The sequence below is a fragment of the Scardinius erythrophthalmus genome (assembly GCF_964197995.2).
Source record: "Scardinius erythrophthalmus genome assembly, chromosome: 2".
In the NCBI taxonomy this organism is placed as follows: domain Eukaryota; kingdom Metazoa; phylum Chordata; class Actinopteri; order Cypriniformes; family Leuciscidae; genus Scardinius; species Scardinius erythrophthalmus.
This window is the reverse complement of record NC_138222.1, coordinates 43,670,863-43,693,971: the sequence shown is the minus strand read 5'-3', so window position 1 is coordinate 43,693,971 and position 23,109 is coordinate 43,670,863. Positions and strand designations below refer to the sequence as shown.

General features: G+C 36.3%; 1 protein-coding gene across 1 annotated transcript in view; it reads left to right on the top strand.

The window, feature by feature from the left end:
* Positions 1-23,109, top strand: part of apba2b (amyloid beta (A4) precursor protein-binding, family A, member 2b) — a gene marked incomplete at its 5' end in the record, with an annotated part of 30,233 nt that overhangs the window by 5,112 nt on the left and 2,012 nt on the right. The window contains 9 exons of the mRNA XM_081394185.1: positions 638-677; positions 1,468-1,613; positions 10,053-10,088; positions 11,160-11,249; positions 16,003-16,188; positions 19,489-19,668; positions 21,878-22,090; positions 22,344-22,463; positions 22,556-22,696. Of these exons, the coding sequence (XP_081250311.1) occupies positions 638-677; positions 1,468-1,613; positions 10,053-10,088; positions 11,160-11,249; positions 16,003-16,188; positions 19,489-19,668; positions 21,878-22,090; positions 22,344-22,463; positions 22,556-22,696 (1,152 nt within the window). The remainder of the gene's footprint in view (positions 1-637; positions 678-1,467; positions 1,614-10,052; positions 10,089-11,159; positions 11,250-16,002; positions 16,189-19,488; positions 19,669-21,877; positions 22,091-22,343; positions 22,464-22,555; positions 22,697-23,109) is intronic.

Below are 23,109 nucleotides of genomic sequence, written 5' to 3'. Positions count from 1 at the left end.
TGCTGTCTCAGACGACGCCATCTTTTCCTGTCGGCCACCGTAACTTCTGTTGGGTGCAATTCGCAACCTCACCGCTAGATGCCGCTAAAATTTACACACTGCACTTTTAAGATATGATTATTTAATTAAGTCAAATCACACAATCGTGCTCCGAATACAGCTGAGTGCCACACAGTCCTGCTGATATTGAGACCAGCATGATAAAGAGTAAACAAGAAGTTAATTTTGAGCAAGCAATATTTTCCACAAAATATTGCCAGTTACTTTGTATGTTTATATGTTGGCAAACAAAGCCACATGCGGAACCGTTCTCAAACAATACAATAGTGTGAGTAATTCAATGACTCATAAACAGTTGCTGAATTTGAAATAGCAGGATATAGTATAGTATTTGAAATAGTAAGAATAGTACTTTGTTATGCTACTTTTAAACAAATCGTTTGATTGAATGATTCGCTTGTTCCTTTTAAATAAATTGTTCCATGACTCACTCATTAAGACACTTGTTGCTACCTCATGAAGTTAAACTAGAGATTATGTTTTTCTTATAAAAGGTAAATACTTTATAAGCATGCTGTATGTTGTGAGGACGTTTCATCTCCTTACACACATCAAACACTGTTTCTCTGTTTCTTAGCCAGCAAAGAAGACGGCCTCATTTCCCAGCTTTGTGGATGGTAAGCGAGCATCTCCTGTCTTTTATTTTTTCTGCATTTGATAATCTGCTCCCAAAACTTTTATTCTATCAGAATTAAATCAACTCAAAAACAAATCAAATTCACTAAACCAACTCAGAGCATGGAGATTAGAGAACCGCGCTGAAGAATGAATTATGTCTCAGTGGATTTACATGGTGAAATGCAGGCAGAATTGTAAGCTGTTTTAAGGGGTTACAGTGGTGAGACCGTAATTAGAAATAGTCATGTTTGCTAAAATAAGGGCACATGGAGTAGATGCTCAGCTAGAGAAATACTTACAGACTGTTGCAGGAAGCGAAAGAGAGTTCTGGAAAACCAGAACAATCGATTGACCACATCTTATTTTTGGTTTATGGCAGCCAAAGATTTATTGCTGCTGTCATTTTTGGGAACAAATTCTGCTTTCTATTAAATGGATAGAGAATGATGGCAGTATAATGTATCCCTTGGTGGGTGTCACTGTCATCCACATTTCCATATCACACAAACAGAAAACACGCCACACACTCTGGTTTTCCTCATGTGGCTACCTTCGTTCCCACATTTCAGTGTCTGCGGTAAAATATTATCTGCACTCACTGTGGGATGGAATTGAGAAGAACACATATATTCAGACACACTTTCATACACACAACATCTGCATGCAACTTTTCTTCCTGATAAGCTCACGCTCATATGCCTTATCAGTCACTGTGAGGTGGTCTACAGAGGACGTGGCAACACAACAAATAGCTTTAATAATGAATTCTCAATGCTTCCCTTCTAACAGTGCCAGGCCCATGTGAGCCTGAGGACCTCATTGATGGGATTATCTTTGCCGCCAACTACCTCGGGTCCACTCAGCTTCTGTCAGAGAGAAATCCATCGAAAAACATCAGGATGATGCAGGCCCAGGAGGCAGTGAGCCGGGTCAAGGTACAGAAACCTTGAACCTCTATTTTTACGTTTTATTTTGGTGTGGCTCTCAAGCGAAGCAGTTTGGATGAAGCTAATGCAGATTTCTCTGTGGAGAATTAGATGAGATGAGATTTGTTTGTTTACACCCCGGGACTTGTTGACTAATCAGTAGTTATAGGATTATTTTCCATGGTGTAGGAGTGTAATCCCTCTTCCTCCCAATTGGTTAACGTAGAAACGTAGAAAGCCCTCCTGTTGCCATGTTACATGGAAAATTCAAGTGAATTTATTGTGTTTTAAGAGAACACGTGGCGCAATCAAACTGGGAGTTTTTTTCCACCTTCAGTGTCTTAATATTCTAAATGAATTTGATTAAATGTAAGAATTTGAATAAATGTAAGAATTTGACATACGGTTAATACGGTTAGGAAAAATAGCCCTTATGAAGGTAGAAATGCCCCTGGAAATCACTATAGTGAGGCAAATATCACCCCTTAATGGTGATATTAATATATTTATAAACTTCATTTTTTGCCATTTCCACCGCCCAGAATAAGAAAATTAAAAGCTTCGGGAGTCAGCTGTCCTAAAACCAGATAAGGTACCAGCTCAAAAACACACTCAGCAAAATATTGTCTAATTATCATCGACAAACAGAAGAGGATTCATATTGCCAGGATGAATCTTTAGTTTACCCACATCTATTTATTTTGCTGTTAATAATTAGCCATGACTGGCACTCCATTGCACTGGGGCAGGAGTTAATGGACTTGTTGTTAGCCCTGTATTAGATGTTTTATGCCTTTCAGCACTAAGCAATGGGAATCCACACAAGCACTGTGAGAAGCTGCCACCCTAACAAAAATATGCTGTGCACGATGTGTCTCAATCAGTTTCAGACTGCCTGGCTCCACTCATGCTTGATATACTTCAATTTAAATTTTGCAGGACAGGAGCCGTTCTAGAGTAGTGCATCTGAATATAAGAAATGAAAACATGCTGTAGAGCCGCGAAATTTGAATGCATCAGGAATATGCAACTTTTGGCTAAGTATGCTTGTTTGTTCATGACAGGAGAATCTGTGAAGGGTAAAATCACTGCTTTCTGGTCCTATGGATACATTGTACTTTGATGGTATCAGATGGTAATAGTTGGTTCAGAATGATTATCATATTCATATTCATGTTCATCATATTGATTGATGATTGTTAATGATGATAATGATTATCATATTCATATTCACAAAGGTATTTATATGGCACATACGTCAAATAAAAACATTGTATTATCTTGCATTACCATGTCCAAAAAAGTGATACCATGGTGCCTTTTTTAGGCTGGTGAGACATCAAACTTTGAGATCGAAATGACCTTTTAATGCTTTGAAATGTGGTACAGAGTATTGCATTCCTTATCCTTACAAAGCAGTAGTCTTTAATCCCTAGTTTACATTGCTCCCTCTTGTATTGCATGTTATTGTAGGAAAAGACTGTTGTTTTAACTGCAGTGATGCTTCATTGCAGTCCTCCTGGTCAACAGCTGGCAGTTAATTTTACATGAGATGCTCCACAGTGGCCCTCTAAGCTGCTCCACATTTAGAAACACATACCTGTGGCAAGGACAAGCACACACACCAACAGACATACAGTACACATAATTTGTCAGCTGGGTGCACACTCACACAGACCCATGGTAGGAATGAAGGACTGGGAATGTGCCCCAAAAAGGCAGGATCACTCACTTGAATCTGTGTAATACAGAGGTTCTGTATAATACTACATACAGGTCTCTCTTTCGTTCACAATCACACAACGAAGTACCCCTGTCTGGTCAGTCTCTCTCTCTCAGATTAAAGACCCCATAGAAGAAACTTTCTTAGGGTACAGTATGTTCCAATTGGCCATTATAGAGTCCTGTGAAGTCTGATCTTCAAGCAATCTTAAAGGGGTGGTTGATTATGATTTCACTTTTCTAACTTTAGTGTGTAATGTTGCTGTTTGAGCATAAACAACATCTGCAAATTTACAACGCTCAAAGTTCAAAGCAAAGGGAGATATTTTCTTTTAAAGAATTGCTACAACAAATGGCTGGTAAGGACTACACAATCACAAACCCTAAAAATGTACATAAACCCCGCTCCCGGGAACGTGATGTATAGATTATCATGACAGAATATGCTAATCAATGACTTGAAGATATCTACACATAAGCTACATAAATTCATCAGCTAACCATTCAGAAATGTCCTGTTGCTTCTACATGTTGTCACTTCTTCTTGAGTCTCTCCCTCTTTGTCTGACATGGTTTGAACATTAAAGGCTAAAAGTTTTTAAAAATTTCAGTGCAAGTCTGTGTGAGGTCAAAGGACACAAGCTGTTGAAGCTCCGCCCCCTGTGCTGGGAGCAGCAGCTCATTTGCATTTAAAGGGACAGACACAAAAACTTTTTGCTCACCCTCAAAAAGTGACCATTTTAACATGCTAGATAAAAATATCTGTGGGGTATTTTGAGCTAAAACTTCACAAACACACTCTGGGGACATCAAAGACTTATTTTACATCTTGTGAAGATGGCATTATACCACCTCTTTAACACTAGAAGTGCCAGAATTCCATAACTACTAGAACTGCCGCAAGCGGTCATTTTGACTGCTAGATTCCAAACGCTATATCTTTAATAATAAATACCCAATTGAGAGATTAATGCATTTATTGTATTAGGATGTCTTTTAAAAACAAAACAACACCAAACTGTACATTTAAACAAGTTTAATTATACATTTATAAATAAATAATATCCGTAGATGTCCTGAACAAAATGACGGCGTAGGCTATAGCCTATGTTTTCATGTTTCTGTTCGATCGCGCTCGGCGACACATACACCATTTTCCAGCATTGCAATCTTGACATTGCAGCCTGTTCATTATAGCTAAAATAAAATATAATAATAAAATAGTCAACCTAACATATAAAAATTCCACTGCTCTGTTTGTCAGTAGCCTACAATTCGTACCATTTTGCGCGTGTGAATAGGATGATTTTTTCCGTCGATACTGGAACATGAGTGAAGTACAAAGCCTATAATAAAGAATAGTTTACCATTCAAATACATCACAAATGTTGAAACATTTTGATTCTAATTAGAGAGTTACGTGAGCCCAACGCCGCTTACTTTCACTTTCGCTTATAAAGTAGCCTATTTCATTTTGGCTTGTTTATAGTTATTTTTTTCATTCTTGTTCTGTTCTGAATATCATTACATTTAAATGATTTGTTGTTGAATATTTTTAGTGTATTTTTTTACCACATTTTATTGTTGTGTATATTAGTATAGCCTATAATAATACCGCGAAATTCAGTGCGGTCAATATGACCGCCTATGGCCGACATAGGTAAATATGTTCATTTGTTTTTTTGCCTTATGTGTAATTTATATGAAACACATTTTAAATGAAAATACAGACACTTTTAGGAAAAGTCAGGTACCAGCAGGATTGTATTTATTATTTCAACAAAGTTATTGCAGATATAAAATTCAAAACGGTCAAAATGACCGCCATGGCCGTTCTAGTGTGAAGTAAGATTTCAAATCATAAGGTGTATGTATTACCAATATTCATTGATATATCACAATATATTGTGGAGAAGGAAATTTATCGATCAGACATTATTTATCTTCACAAAAATCAAGGAGTTGGAGCTCTGAAAGTTTCGTGCAGTTTAATTCCCCTCAGACATGGACATAGGTTTTTGTGCATAAGTTTAATATGCACAAGATATATGACACAATCAAGAAGAAATATAGTGCAAATTAACCAAAATTAGTTTTATATGTTAAACATGACAGTCTTTAATTTAAATTAATATTCTAGTCACTAAATGCAGGATTTTCAAATATGACAAATTCTAAAATTATATATATATATATATATATATATATATATATATATATATATATATTGTTTTTTTGTTTTTAAAAGAAGCCTCTTATGATCAAAATACTGTAAAAAAAAACCCCACAATATTGTGAAATATTATCATTTAAAAATAACCGTTTTCAATTTTGATATAGGTATTTAAAATGTAATTTATTCCTGTGATGGAAAAGCTGAATTTTCAACATTTCTTATCATTATCAATGTTGAAACTTGTTGTGCTGCTTAATATTTTCGGGGAAACCGCCATACTTTTTTTCAGGATTCTTTGATGAATAGAAGCATTTATTTGAAATATAAACCTAGCATTGTACTTATTGCTGAATAAAATAATATTAATATAATAATTTTCACAAGTTGTCAAGTGTAGAGCATAATTTTTGTCAAGTGAACTGAAGTTCTACAGATATTTCTTGCCGAGTGAACACTGCGTAGGGACCTTGTAATTCAGAACGCAGCTTCAGTGTCTACCCCGGCTACCAGTGATCTCAGACCTCCTTCTGTTTCCTCTTCCAAGGGCCATGCCGGTCATTTTTCTTGCCAGCCTCCATTAAAAGCCATTCAAAATGAAACCATGGCAACACACTCTCTCCTTCTCCTCTCTATCCCTGCTATTATTATGTGGCTATAGATTCTTAAAAGTTGAGATGAGCTGCACAATCTTCCTTCCTTTTCCTCTCTTTCTCCTTCTTCCTTTCAGTATCTCGCTCACACACACACACACACACAACTCTGACATTCATGCACTCATACATCTGCTCTTCCTCTCTGCAGATGATAATGTGTCTGTCCACAGCTGAGTGCGCAGTTTGTCAGTGCAGTGCCTGAGGACAGTGTTTTTCTCGTCGCATTTCTAAAGTAGTGATTTCCAACCGGGTGTACGCATACCCAGAAGGGAGGAGACGGTCTACTCATATAAAATTGAATGGGAGAAATTGTGAAGCTCCGTATGGTGGCTATAGGTTCCATCGTAGAGTTAAAAAGGTCACATCTGTTTTTTTCTGTAGTTTTCTCTTGAATGTGCATTACCTGGACCAGCCTAAAATGTATAGTGTTATTGTTGTTTGCGTGAGAAAAAAACAAAGAAGCACTTTATGGTACCATCAGTGTCTGAATTTATTCCTGATATGAAATATGTTATTTCAAAGTTCAAGATCAGAACACACAGCATATGCAAACACTGAACATGATGCAGTTCCATGGTAATTATAATAGTTTTACCCTCACTTAATTCGGTTTAATCTTGCAAATGTTCTGTCATTGGCCTGTTGTACATGTATAAGTTCTGATTATCGTTTGATTTCGCTCATGTGATATTTTTCATACAGATTTGGTGTCGATGTAGGGGTACTTGAGCCTTACTGATGGGGCTGTGGAGGAGAAACACTTGCCATACCTCAGTCTGTCTCTAGCATCTCACATTTTTTCTGAATAATAACAGTAGTACTTAAGCCAACATAATTGCAGCACATTGTTTTTCATGCTGGCCAAGAAAGCAGGATGTAGCCATTTCTTTTGTTTTAGGCAAGAATCGTAGGAAAGATGCCTAATGTTTTATTGAAGTGTATCCATGTAGCCTCCAGATTGATGCAGTATTTATGCAACATTCATCGCCCACACGTTCACCGTCTCATTTCCCCTTTACTTTCAAGCTCTTTCTTTCTCGTGCTGTTGATTTATCTCCTCATTTCTCTCTCTCGTCTGCCAATGGAGGATGAGGCATGTTGGCAGCCAAAATGACAGTAAAGGAGCAGTCGTGCACATGATGCTCAGTCAGAAAGAGATGAGAGCAGTTCAAAGGATCATGCTCCCAGTCAGGTGGAAGAAGTCTGTAGAGAGAGACTTGAATGGGATCGGAATGGAGAATGCTTGTGTTGATGTGTGCATTCAAGCTGCTTACACACTATCAGACAGACTCATAATGTGTGGGCTCTTAAAAGTGTATTGCAGGACAATTTTTACCTCTTTCTAACCTTATCACTCTTCTTTGTTGAAATTGTATGTTCATTCTAGACAGATTTACTTTTATAATTCAAGTAGGCTTTATATTACTTGGAATTGTTTAATGTTTTGTAGACAGCTTTAATTTGAAATTAAATGAAAATAATTTTAGTCATAGTTTTTGTCTTTCAGTGAAAATATCCTAGTCATGTTCATTAATTTTAGTCAATTTCATTCTGACTAAGATGGCATCAGCATTGTTATTGTTCAGATTAAAATATTACATTTTTAATTTAAGTAAAGCTGAAATAAAATTGTAACAGATCTACTGGAGGCAAGTAGTAGAGAACCCAAGTGCAGTTTATTACAAACAAGAAACAAAAACATGGCGTGGCATGAAAACTCAAAATGAAGACATTAACAGACTTACACAACAGTGATCTACAGGAAACAATACTTGACAGACACATGGCAAACATGAGGGCTTAAATACGCAGACTAATTACAAGACAAGGGACACCTGTGAACAATGATCAAACTGTTAACCAATGACAAGACACATGGCAGGATCACATGACAAACAGGGAATCACATGACACAGAAACATGGCAATGACAAAACTAAAACGTGACAAAAATATAATATAAATATTAGATGAAGAACCTAAACTTAAAAAACAAAAGGCGAAAATTAGAAATGTTGCCTTGGCAACTAACTAAAATAAGTTTGAAGTACTGAAGTCCAAAAAATAAAACTGAAATAAAAAAATGTAAACTAAATAGAAATATATTTAAACAAATAAGAAGCACGTAACAAAATGACTGAAACAAACGGTAACACTTTACTTGAAAGAGTGTGCATAAGACTGACGTGACACCTTAATTATAATCATGACATGACACATGTCATGAATATGAAGGAGGTTTTATGCATGTTTATGACGACTGTCATTAAGTGTCATTCGTTCAATTGTCATTTTTAATGCAAAGATGACATTGTTTGAGATGTCTTTGTTATGACAACTTGACATAAACCAATACATCATAACCTGTCAGTGTCTTTTTCATGACAACTTGACATTACCAAGACAACATAACCTGTCATAAATATGTCATACACATGACATAGCAGATTAATCATCAAACTTAAGAAACTACTTAGCTTTATGGGTTAACATTTCATTATATTACTGACCACTTTTTTTCCAGTGGTACAAATTGAATTTGTCATTAAAATGTAATTAAGTGTTAATACTCTGTCAAAAAATTTGATAACAGTGACATGAATATTTTTCTTGACCTCAACTACTGTCAAATTATTTTATAACTAATACTGGAATACCGGAAAAAAAGTGGTCAGAAATATATTCATGACACAGTTATAATGGCCTCATGACAGTCAATGTCAAAACCAACCACATGACATTTTAATGCAATGGTAACCCATAAAGCTAAGTAGTTTCTTAAGTTTGATAATTAATCTGCTATGTCATGTTTATGACAGGTTACGATATATTGGTTTATGTCAAGTTGTCATAACAAAGACATCTTATGTAATCTTTGCATAAAAAATTTCATAACTGAGCGATTGACACTTAATGACAGTTGTCATAAACATGCATAAAACCTCCTTCGTATTTATGACGTGTCATGTCATGATTATGAAGGTGTCATGTCAGTCTTATGCACACCCCTTCAAGTAAAGTGTTACCAAACAAACTAAAATTAAAATGAAAACTGAAATTTTTTGAAAAAAGTTTCAAAATTATAAAAGATAATTCAAAATAATAAATACTATAATAGTATATAAATAAGACTAAAATCATAAAATAATATTTCAGTTGACCAGCAAGTGCAAAATTAAACCAAGTGATTTAAAACAATCATATTCTTTCTAGATTTTCCTTCCTCAAAAAACATTGTTAGTGCATTATAATATCTTGCCATGTTATTATGGTATGTTGTTATTAAAGTTGCTTAATTACCATCATGACGCATTATTGTTAATGAAATCCAAATAGCATTTTTCTCTAATTTCGTTGCACAGTAGGAAACATTGTATCCAGTCAGGTCCACTATGACAGCTGTTGTTCTCCCTGCAGTCATAATAAATGACAGGTTAATAAACTGAGGTGTCTGCATTTCAGTGTCAGTGATGAATCACACAACAATAACAATTTGACATTTATTGAAAGTAATGACTGCTTGTGTTATAAGAGGGCTAAAATATCTATTTAGGTACAAATATAATTTTTTTTCTTATACTGCTGCTGAGAAATTTCAATAGATAAAATAATTTAAACCTTCTGTATTTTTTGGCTTTCAGTGTAACAGTTATTAAACCCATATCTGCATGTCCTATGATTTGCTATCCGTATGTATGTGTGTGAAGGGGAAATGTTGCTGCATTCTGGGTTTGTTTGTGTTTGTGTACAAAGAACACACATGCCATACATGGCATGCAGACTTTGTGTTTGGTTGTTTATATGTTTTTGCCTGTTTTTTAATGTTTTTTTTTTACCTTCATGCCTTTTTGCTGCTCCCGTGTGTGACGACCCCTGTACTGTCCTGAACGTCTCCCAGAGGGTACAGAAGGCAGCCAAAATCAAGAAAAAGGCGGTGTGTAAAAACAAAGAGAGCGATAAAAGAAAGAACTTGCCTTTTTTTACCATCCACTCCATGACTGTGTCCATCATCTGTGTAGTTTTCATAAGTGCTGGTTCATACCATGTGGAGAGAAGCTTTAGATCGGGCTGTCTGGGACCTGTGAGGGCCTCTTCATGACCGCAGTCTAACCAACTATTGGCGAACCAGCCTCTTCTAGGCTGTGACTGAAGCATATGAACCTTTGAAGATACAGTATGGAGTCAAAATTTCAAAGCCATTTTACACAGGCTGCACTTTTAACCCTATAAAAAAAAATGTAGCTCTAAGCATCCTTGTGTAGAAAGTAGCACAAAACAAAAGTAAGAATCTGAGCAGAAATGTGCTGACAGGTAAATGATTGGCACTCTGAGACAGCCTGACAGCTGGTTAAGTGTGTCCATTGTGTTATTTTACTTGCGTCTGTCATTGCATCACCTCACTGCACCGAATGGGTCTCGCTCTCTCTCTCTCCTTCACTTTGCTCTCTAGTGTCAATCATCTCATTACTTCAAACCTCTGCATGGCTTCTACTTATAACAGGAGGCTGTATACCCAGTTATTATTTGTCTCTTGGCCTGATTACCTCACTGTGTTTCTCACTAATAGGCTTTGAAGAGTTTAAAAAGAAAAAATGTTTTCAACAGTTTTGATTGTGAGTACGTTTGCCACCATTGCCCAGCAGTAATCAATTTTTAATTGGACAGGTTATCAATGAGCAATGCAGTTTCACATTTTCAATCCATATGTTCTTTGCCCCTGAGCATACCATATTGTTTCCCATTTGGACTATTAATGCTGCAATTTACTGAGGTTAAGCACTGCTCTGGGCTCCCCTCCCATGTGGACAAACTTATACTAGTGCATGATTTATGAAGCATAACATACTTTCATTAGGGGCTTGTGAGTTTGTGCTTTTTCCTTAGGGCTTCTCATGAGCCATTGTGAATTATGGCATTGATACATTGGTGACCTCTTGGAGGTAGGGGGCAGTTTTTCACAGTTTTGTTCTTTTTTTTTTCTTCTTTTTTTTCTTCTTTTTGTCAGCAGAGCCCAGAGGGAGATGCTCAGACTTTGACGGAGGTGGATCTTTTCATCTCAACTCAAAGGATCAAAGTGCTCAATGCAGACACCCAGGTGAGTTCATGCAGCTGCCTAGAGCTACAGGTATCAACATCAAATCTGAAAAAAGACCACACTATAAAATAGAAGCACATTAGTTTAAATCATTAACTGACAGCTAAATTAATTGTAACACTTGGATGCTTTTCATAAAAAGCTAATTAAATAAGCCCATAAAATATGATCAAAATAGCCCTGAAGCAAAATATGTAGCCTATACAGGTTTCATTTCACTGTTGCTTGTTTTCTTCATTATAAATTTTTTTTTTATAATTCTTTTTAAATAAATTCTTAAAATATTAACTGAGATTGTTCTATTTTTAAAAAGTTTGGGGACCATTTGCAAATTATCTTGACTCTGGGGTTGTATTTCTTTTCTTTGATGTAGACTTTTTACACTAAGTAATGCAGGGTATATTTTGATATGCTGAAATTGGATCTTGTAGTTTCTGAGCATTTGTTTTCTTTCTCCCTTGAAACAGTATTTTATATAAAAAAATAACTTAATTTGTGAAAAAAGTCAATGAATATATTGTTAAAATATATTATATTGTATACAATTAAATATATTAAGATTACAGTGCATTTAGTCCAAATAGTATATATATATTCAAGTATTCAATGTGCAAAATATGAAGACAGAGAAGTTCTCAAGACATAGGTTATACATTATAAATGATATTTTGAAAAAAGGAGATACATCTTTTTTAGAATGGTGAAATATTTATGTAAAGAGAGCGCTTTTTTATTCAGATATTTTATATTACATAACTTCTTGTTACATAACTGACATAACACGCAATGTGTATCCATTGAGAGAAGGGATGTGCGTTTTGTTATTGATGGAGAGCTTAATGATGGCTATAAGCTTTGTACTTAATCTCCAGCTGCACATTTTACTCATGCAGTGTACGATCAACAGCTCCTCCTTTTCCACTCTAGTGGTACTATAAACAGAAGGAAGAGTATACATGCTCTGCAGCATTTAATGGAACATTTATTGCCCTGATACTGAGTAGCATAGCTATGTTGCTGCGTTTATGTGTATGAGTTCTTACTGAGTGAACAGCAGTGAGTGGGCTGGCTGGCATGGACATTTCATTATGTGCTGCAATGCAGTGTCAGTCCTCACCCTGCCTGTCACATCTCACAGTGAGTCTTTATTGGCTGTAACAGATTCATTACAGTGCCTGCAAGGTACTCCTTAAACATTCAAAGTACCCTATACGTCTTAGAATTAAGTTTCTGTTTTTAAGCTGTTTTGAGTACTACAGCGCATCTCATCCTCATGGACTGCACCAGATTTGCCAGTTCTTGCTTGAGATATTACTCCACTCTTCCACCAAGGCACTTGCAAGTTCTCAAACACGTCTGGTGGGACACATGGTTACACGAGGTTTGGCACTGCAAGGATGATCAGCTGTCTTTTCTGTCTCCCTGTTGTTTTTCAGAGTCAGTAGAATGGTCTCTTTAGTGTCCTAAGTTATTGTAACTGTGACTTTTATTGTCTATCGCCTGTAAACTGTTAGCATTTTAAAGACTGTTCCACAGGTGCATGTGCATTAATTGCTTATGGTTTATTGACAAGCATGAAAAACATTGTTTAAACCATTTACAATAAATATATGTAAAGCTTATTTGGATTTTACAAAAGAATCTTTAAATACAGTATCCTGAAAAAGGGAAGTTTTTGCTTGTTTATAATGACTTTGTGGATTCTGGTGCACAGCCAACCCAAAAACAAAACGACTATGATAAAGCATCTCAGATGCAAAATTTCCATAACACAGAAGACCAAAGAACCTAAAACATAACCTTACCTGAAACACTATTCTTTTCCTTCTTTGCAAGCACTGGTATTTCCATCATGTAACCTGAGTATTATTAGTGAATAACAGAGGAAGCTTTTTTCAGGGTATCATATCTGCTAGCTGGATGTAAAATATGTGCATTAAGTTGAAAGAAGAGGTTATTTATAATAAATTATCCTAGAACTGTTTCATAGAGGCTTTGAAGTAAACATGTCACATATTATGGTCCTATGATTTAAAGAAGGGCTGCACTAAAATGAAAAATGAAATTGAAACCCCCACACATGACCTTTGTGTGCATTGAATACAAATTCTTCATGAATTTCCTCTGTGCTCTGGATCATTATTTATTTCAGCTATCTGATGATGTATTACCTATTCTTTTGTACAAATGAGTGTCATTCATGCTTTTTTTGTGCTGTGTCTCAAACAGAACAGCATCTAAGAGATATTTTAGTGAATACAACTTCAAGGTCAAGACTCATTTCCCCTTTACTGAGCAGGGATGGTCGTGGCTTACTGTTTAAAAATCTGGGTTAACCCAAGGCTGTAAGCTTGGAGCTTCAAACAGATCTTCCTGAGGGGGAGATTCATGAATAGGAGCGTTCCGGAAACCCACTGTGCATGTTTAACCCCAGATTGCTAAGAAAATATAATGCCCATTGGGATAAGAAAGTCTGCAAAATGATAACTAAGCTGCTAAATGGGATTAAAACACAGCCTTAAAGGAATAGTTCACTTAAAAATGAAAATTCTGTCATTTGCTTGAACACAAAGGAAGATATTTTGAAGAATGTCGGTAACCAGACAGTTGATGGACCCCATTGACTTCCATAGTATAAAATAAATATCAACAGGGTCCATCAACAGTTTGGTTACCGACATTCTTCAAAATATATTCTTTTGTGTTCAGCAGAAGAAAGAAATTCATACAGGTTTGAAACAACTTGAGGGTGAGTAAATGATGACAGAATTTAATTTTTTAAGTGAACAATTCCTTTAACTTTAGTCTGGTGTGATGTGTTGGGAGGTGTCGTATGAAGGTAAAACAGTAGCAAAACTCGAGAGCATGTAAATGTGAATTTGAGAACTTGTACAATAAATATTCGTACTTGTACATGAACATTTACACTCACAGCTCCAATGTGAAAACCTGTAAAATAAAAATCTGAAGTTGAATGTTGAAATCTGCACTCGCAGACAATAGTCACAAACCTGTATTCTGAATCTGAAGCTGCAGACAAGTAGACACACATGTGTAAAATGCCATTCACAGAAATACAACGACAGACACAAACTTGTAATATATATTTTGCATTTAATCTTACGTTCACATTCGCGGTACTTCCTCAATTAGGCAATTGCAGCTTCTCAAATCTGTCACTGCAATTTCAAATTTCGCGCCTTCACTTTTGCTACTCTTTTCGCGATATATCAGGTGCAAAACTAACTTGTGCACTTGAAACTCAGAAGCGGTGAGAGAGAAAGGGGGCGGGAGGAGGGGGGGTCAAAGGAGCCGTTTTATTGGTTGGCACCTAGCCAATGAAATGGGAGTTTGATGATGTCACGAAACCCGCGTGCACTGAAACACTAACATGGCTTATAATGCATTAGACTGATATTAAAATAAATAAACGATATTATCAAACTCAGTAGACACAATGCTAATGCATACTACAGAAAAGCAGATGAGCACAGAATATGACGTAAAACATATGACGTATGCCATATATATGCCATATATATATATGGTATATATGCCATAGACTGTAAAAGACACACACACACACACACACGTACATATATATATATATATATATATATATATATATATATAATTTATTTATGTTTTGTTTGTTTTTGTGTGTCCAACCGTAGGGTGAATATTTAAAACATTTACATTTTTCCAAAGCGACTTACATTGCATTTCAAGGTATACATTTTACATTCTTATCAGATAATTTAGGTGCATTTTCATATTGCAATGGAATTGGCATATATATATATATATATATATATATATATATATATATATATATATATATATATATATAAACTTGCTGCCTGTGTTTTATTAATAAAGTAACAAATTATGTGTTTTTTTATTGTTTTTAATTTTTATTTTATAACTGTTAAGCCTCATTAAGCGTTTTCTTGGGTGTCGAGGAAAACGTACAATTAAACTCGTTGCGTTCATATTCTGTGCTCAATTTTTTTCTGTATAGGCTATGCTTTATGGTGTTTCCTGAGTTTGGTCTTTTAATACCACTGTCTCAATTAAACGCGTTGCGTTCATATTCTGTAAAACTATTCCAGTAAAACTAATGATATTTCATAAAAATATTTTCCAAGCGTTTTAAAAAATAGCTGATACATATGCATACAAATGTTTGCATTGTGGCTGGCGTTGTTCATTGGTGAGGCATCGACCAATAAAATGACTTCATTCCGACCCCAGCCCCGCCCCCGACTCTGCTCTCTCAAGTTTGCATTTACAAGTGCACGAGTGAGTTTTGCTACAGGCATATCGCAAAAAGAGTAGCAAAAGTCAAAGCGCTAGGATTTGAAGTTGTACTGCCAGATATGAGAGGTTGTGAGTGCCAACTTGTGGTTGTACAACGAAACTGAACTAAAGCACAAAGATAAATGTGTAGTACACAATTGTGCCTGTCATTTTGTTTATGTAAATGACACTTTACACATTTGTAACTATTAATCTGCAACTTCGAATTCAAAACACAGGTGTTCTGAGTATTGTCTGTGTGTGCAAATCGATAGATGCAGCTTTTCACATCAGAGCTGCAAGTATAAATTTCAACTTACAAATAAAAATATTAATTTTACAAGTTCTCACATTCAAATTAGCAAGCTCTCGAGTTTTGCTACTGTTTTACCTTCATAGTGTCGCCACAGCATGCTAAGAAGTGATTGTGGTTACTCTCTTGGTTGTTTCGTAGGAGACCATGATGGATAATGCTTTGCGCACCATCTCATACATTGCTGACATCGGGAACATCGTGGTTCTGATGGCAAGACGCCGCATGCCACGCACCGCTTCACAGGACTGCATCGAGACGACCCCTGGAGCTCCTGAGGCCAAGAAGCAGTACAAAATGATATGCCATGTCTTTGAGTCCGAAGATGTGAGTGTGGCTTTCCTTTTTTAAAATACATTCACTATACCAGTCCAAAGTTTGGACAAAAATAAATTATTTTCACTTAATAAATTGTGCCTAAATATGACTTTCTTTTATATAAATAAATGTATACTTTATTTATTTGATTATTTTTTTATGGGTGAGTCGGACCAGATGGTGAAGGGAAAACAGAGGACATGTGGCCAGCATACATGTAGCTTTAGTGTTATTCTTAAAAGTTATTCTTCCAAACATTTGATTTGTACATACACTACCGTTTAAAAGTTTGGGGTCAAGATTTTTCATTGAATGTTTTTGAAAGAAGTCTCTTATGATCATCAAGGCTGCAAATGTTTGATCAAAATACAGTAAAAACAGTTATTCTGTGAAATATATTTTTTATAATTTATAAGTGATTTCTAATAAAATAATTATGTAGTTTATTCCTACTGTATGTCGAAAACGCTGAATTCCTCCAGTTTTCAGTGTCACATGGTCCTTCAGAAATCAATCTAATATGCTGATTTGGAGCTCAAGTAACATTTCTTATTATCAATGATGAAAACTGATGTGCTGCTTATTTTTGTAAAAACTGGGATTTTATTGATATTTCTTCTGGAATATTTGATGAATAAAAAGTTAAAAACAAAAGCAATTATTTTTAATAGAAATCTTTTTTAACAATATAAATGTCCTTACTGTCACTTTTGATCAATTTAATGCATCCTTGCTGAATTAAAATATTATTTTCTAAAAAAAACTCAAACTTTTTAACGGTAGTGGATGTATGGAATGGGAGCCGTTATTCAGCTGAAGCTCACATACAGATTCACCTGAGGTTCAGATAATAGCCTCAAAAGTAACCCTGGCTGCAGCTTTACATAATCCTGTTCTAATGGACCTACTTTTCTCTCCTCTGCATTGCAGTTGTTCCTCACTCATGCTGTCTAATTACACTCTTTGATGTTTCAGCCAATAAGTGTGTGCGTGTCTATGTGCGCACCCACAAATGAGTCATTTATAGAGGCTTGCACGTCTTTATTTTTACTAAACCTATTTTTCATATCACATTTCCATTATCTACTTAGTTAGCAGAGTACAATAATTACACATTTTATCATATCATACAAGTTGTTATCTTAAAAACAAAAGTGTGAACTTTGATAACTTTGCTCCATTTCTCCTCTGGGGTCCATTGGTGTGTTTTTCTTTTTGTTATTATCATGGCTGATTTAGATGTTCAGTTCTCCTGAAGCAGCTGTTTTTTCTGTGCAAATCAAAGCCCGCACACACGTTGGGATGTTAGATTATTAATGGGATATGACCCCTTACCTGCACACGTCGCCTGAGGGGAACTGTTTAATCAGAAACCGTGGCTTGGCATTAGAAAACAGCCACAATCATTAGCAAAGGGAGTGAACCTCTTTTCCACTGCACCTCTTTAGCATTCGATATAACAGCCTTTATCCAGCTACTTTTCTACTTCCACAGAAGATTATTCATTAAGATTTGAATAAGGTTGCAGGTCTTGAAATAGCCCAGTGTATTCACATTTCACAGTGAGCACTAACTGTAGCACCTCCGTGGTTTCAGAGACGACAGCTGGCAGTTATGGAAACCATAAAAAAAGAAACCTGTTATAAAGTGTGAAATCGATGTACAATGATACACCATGATTGAGCAGATTCACAAAACATCAAATCAATGGAGTGAAAAAATGACACAGTGTTCATTTGGTGCATTGATCTGCAGTGTATAGATGTATACAAAAGGCACAGAAGCTTGTATTCAGAACAACTAATGTTCTTTTCGACCAGAGGAGAACAGCCTCCTAAATAAGCCTGGTTTTTCTCCACTGCTGTCACCTGATGGTGCTTTGGTTCCTTGCCGCTGTTGCTTTTGACTTGCTCTGTTGGAGTTTTAAATACAATTAATATTCAGTAATATTATTGATTTGACTGCACTGACACTATCAGATGAGAACAAAATTTGAACAGAACTGAGCTGGGTAATGACACTATAATCTTCTGTAGAACTGCTTTATAGTTTAAATGAGTTTTATTACTGACGAACTTTGCAACATTGACACTGTTATTGAACTAAATTTAATCAGCATTAACCTAATTTGAGATGAGTAATGACACTATTGTCTTCTTTAGAGCTGCTTTATGGCTGAAATAAAATTTCTTTTATAACTGATGAATTTCAACACTGTTATTTTTCTGTTTATTTTTGAAACAATCTGTATTGTATAAGGCCCTATATAAATGTGACTTGACTTGCTTTTTTTGTTTAAGAGGCTCATAATAAAAGAACAAACACTATGGGCCCTATTTTAACGATCTGAAACGCAAGTATCAAACGCGAAACGCAAGTAACTTTGTGGGGGCGGATCTCGGTTGCAAAATCTAAAATGGGTTGGTCTGAAGTAGCTACATTACTCATAGGTGTGGTTTGGGCGTAACGTGAATTAAACCAATCAGAGCGACATCTCACATTCCCTTTAAGAGCAGGCACGCTTGTTCCATGGCGGATTGCTATTATAACGGTGGATTTGCCAGGCGCACGCCAGAAGCGGTTCACAGCCGAGGAGACCGACGTTCTCGTCAGGGCCGTAAAAGACAGAGAAGTGACATTGTATGGGGATGGGAGAAACCCACCCAAATATGCTTCGGTTAAACAGGCGTATAATAATTTGGGTAGATGTGTAAGCTAGTTTTATCTAGTGATCTTCATGGACACCACAATGATTTCCCTCGTGTGGAATATTTTACCTTGTAATTATGTATGGTTTGCAAAAATGGCAACTGCTGCATGTCTGTGTAGATGAGAAAAGCAAAGTGTATACGCGTTGTGCACACGCTACATTATGGCCAAGCATGCACCCTTAAAATAGCATCTGAACGTGTCACTGAAAACGCGCCACTGACTTTAGACTAGGCTTTTCCTGGTCTGTGGTGGAATTGTTTTCTGGAACTGCACAATAGCACCAGGGAACGTTTGCGCCGGAACACGCCTCCTCTTTTCGCTGAACCGCCCCCGGGAGCGCAAGTTCATTCCCTAATTTACAGACGTGCGTCTGTCGAGAGAAAAGTCCGCTGTGCGTCGGGTGCAAAATAGGAATGATATATGCGTCGTTGTACAAAGTCAATTGCACTGGGTGCAAGATAGGGCCCTATGTGTAAAGTAGATTTAGTTCTGTTTACCTCTCGCATGTAACCCATTTATAATGAATGACAAATGTATACACAGGTTAATTGATTTTTGCAGTTGTTTTCACCTGGTTTTCTTCTCCAACAAATCCAGGCCCAGCTCATAGCACAGTCCATTGGTCAGGCATTCAGCGTGGCCTACCAGGAATTCCTCAGAGCCAATGGGATCAACCCAGAGGACCTGAGCCAGAAAGAGTACAGCGACATCATCAACACACAGGAGATGTACAATGATGACCTCATCCACTTCTCAAACTCTGATAACTGCAAAGAGGTCAGCTGCCTGACACTTTCTTCTCTATCAAGTGCTCTCTCTGTGTAATACATAGCTGACCTGACACTGCTGGTTTTCTGGTCAATACAAGTGGGATTACTAGAAAGCAGAGAACTGTGATGACGGACAGCAGCACAAATGTTCAACACTTTCGTTTGTTGAAAAAACAAGCACACATGGAAAAAATTGGTAACATTTGTACTAGTTTCTAAAGCAACTGATGGTGAACTTAAATGTTTTGCTTATATAATGGCTTATATAAAGGATTTAGCATAGTGTTGCTGTGCATTTATAACCAGTGGAGACCGGTGCTTTTCAGAAGACATCACTTAATAGAAAAATGTGTGCTCAGCTCAGATAAATTTAGTTGTCTACAATGTTGATCCCAAAAGCTGCTTCTGAAATGGCTATTATAGGTGGGGTAAGCTGTTGGACATTGTTGATATTTGAAATCAACCCAAACAAACACACCCCTCTCTTCATTGCTCCGCCTCCAAAACTCACCCGCCAATCCTAACCACCGAGTCAGCCTACAACCGGTGTGGTGAATAATCCGGTCACTTTGGTGTGATGAGTCCGGGCTTAGGACCCAACCAATCCGATCGGTTCAAAGCACGTTTTATGGGTAATCGCTTTAGTGCCTGATTACAAATCATACAAATCATTTTATTATAGAAGACGTTTGTACTACATTATAACGAGTCATTAATGTATTTTAAATTATACGTTTCATATACTAGTATTTAACCGAAGCTATAGATTGTGAAATTAAACATTTCTCGTTGTTAGTGTGTTTTTTAGTTAGCTTAGATCATCGGATAACGTTCGCTGTATGCTATGCTATTATCTAAGCTAACTAAAAAACACACTAACAACGAGAAATGTTTAATTTCACAATCTATAGCTTCGGTTAAATACTAGTATATGAAACGTATAATTTAAAATACATTAATGACTCGTTATAATGTAGTCCGACTAAATTCCAAACTGCGTTTTTCAACACTTTCAGTTATTGACAGTCTGTTGCAAAGTCCCGCCCATTTGATAGCTCACTCAATTGTCATATAAAGAAGCCAGTCTTACAGACAAGACAAAATTACAGTGATTAAAATCCAAATGTCCAATAAATAATCAGATGCTGAATCAGATATTGAAATTCTCTAACAATTATATAATACTCACTATCATTTAAAAGTTCTTTTTTTAAGAAATGAATAATTTTATTCATCAAGGATGCATTAAATTGACATCATGGAAAAGAATAAAAAAAATCTATCAAAGTTTCCACAAAGAGTGATTAAAAATAAGAAATGTTTCTTAAGCTCAAAATCAGCATATTTCTTTTCAGATTTCTGAAAGATTATGCGACACTGAAGACTCCAGTAATGACTGCTGAAAATTCTGCTTTAAAAATGTTGAATAAATTACATTTTAAAATAGAAACAAATTTCACAATAACGTGTCGCAATATTACAGTTTAAATGTATTTTTAATCAAATAAATGCAGCCTTGGTGAAGAGAAGGGACTTCTTTCAAAAACATAAATTATTTTACCAACCACAAACTTTTAAACAGAAGTATATAGATTATTTGTACATGAACAAATGCCATTGACACAATTTTATATATATATATTTATATATATATATATATATATATATATATATATATATATATATATATATATAAAATATATATATATAAACCTTTTTAAGGTTTAAGGTTAACCTTCATAACCTTTTTTTGGTTATGACCATGGGACCAGTGCATCAAATATCTACATTTTCCTTAATTAGAATTTCCTTTGAGCACATAATGTACACTAGAGGTAGAGGTTGTGCTATTTTGAACCCTGATGCTGTCAGTCACATGTTATCAACTGAGTAAAATTGTTTCCTTAATTGCTTTGTCTTTTTATGGCCTTTTATTGACAATCAACTACAATCCCTTGCCTATACCCCCCCCCCCTCTCTCTCTCTCTCTCTTTCTCTTTCTCTCTCTCTCTCTCTCTCTCTCTCTCTCTCTCTCTCTCTCTCTCTTTTCTCTCTCTCTCTCTCTCTCTCTCTCTCTCTCTCTCTCTCTCTCTCTCTCTCTCTCTCTCTCTCTCTCTTCTCTCTCTCTCTCTCTCTCTCTCTCTCTCTCTCTCTCTCTCTCTCTCTCTCTCTCTCTCTCTCTCTCTCTCTCTCTCTCTCTCTCTCTCTCTCCACAGTTGCAGCTGGAGAAGCAGAAGGGAGAGATTCTGGGCATAGTTATTGTGGAGTCTGGCTGGGGCTCTATTCTGCCTACCGTCATCCTGGCCAACATGATGAATGGAGGCCCTGCCGCCCGTTCTGGGAAGCTCAGCATCGGTGACCAGATCATGTCAATCAACAACACCAGCCTGGTGGGGCTGCCTCTCGCCACCTGTCAGGGAATCATCAAGGTGTGCAGAGGGGTCGGGTTGTCACAGTGCGCAGTGGGCTGAATCTTGGCTTGCCCATGAATCCATCTGTGTTATTCTGAGTAGCTGGTTATTAAGGGTCTCTGGTTTAGGGCTGCTAAAAGACCAAAGGACAATCAATAAAGTGGTTGCGAATCTTGATTTTCTGTTGTTATAATCCCAATGCAATAATACAGTGCATATGGTGTGATTGGTACTGAGTTATATAATCACATGTTTTGTTTATTTCCATCAGGGCCTGAAAAATCAGGTGCAGGTGAAGTTGAACATCGTTAGCTGCCCTCCTGTAACCACAGTTCTCATTAAGAGACCAGACCTCAAGTACCAGCTGGGTTTCAGTGTGCAGAATGGCATTGTGAGTATGGAGGGATAGAGGAACAGGTCTGAAGTACAGTACTGAAGTATAATTGCTACTTTTAAGTGCAACTTTTGTTTTGTGCTCCTCAGATCTGCAGTCTAATGCGTGGAGGGATCGCAGAGAGAGGAGGCGTGCGGGTTGGTCATCGTATTATTGAGATAAACGGCCAAAGTGTTGTTGCCACGGCACACGAGAAGATCGTCCAAGCTCTCTCCAATTCTGTCGGCGAGGTGAGAACTATACATACACTACCGTTCAAAGGTTTGTAGTTGGTAAGATTTGATTTGTTTTTGAAAGAAGTCTCTTATGCTCACCGAGGCTGTATTTATTTAAACAGAAATACAGTAAAAACGGTAATATTGTGAATTATTATTACAATTTAAAAGAACTGTTTTCTATTTGAATCTATTTTAAAATGTAATTTATTCCTGTGATGGCAAAGTTGAATTTTCAGCATCATTACTCCAGTCTTCAGTGTCACATGATCCTTCAGAAATCATTCTAATATGATGATTTGGAGCTCAAGAAACATTTCTTATTATTATCAATGTTGAGAACAGTTGTGCTGCTTGATATTTTAGTGGAAATCGTGATCCAGGATTCTTTGATGCATAGAAAGAAAGGACAGCATTTATTAGATTTT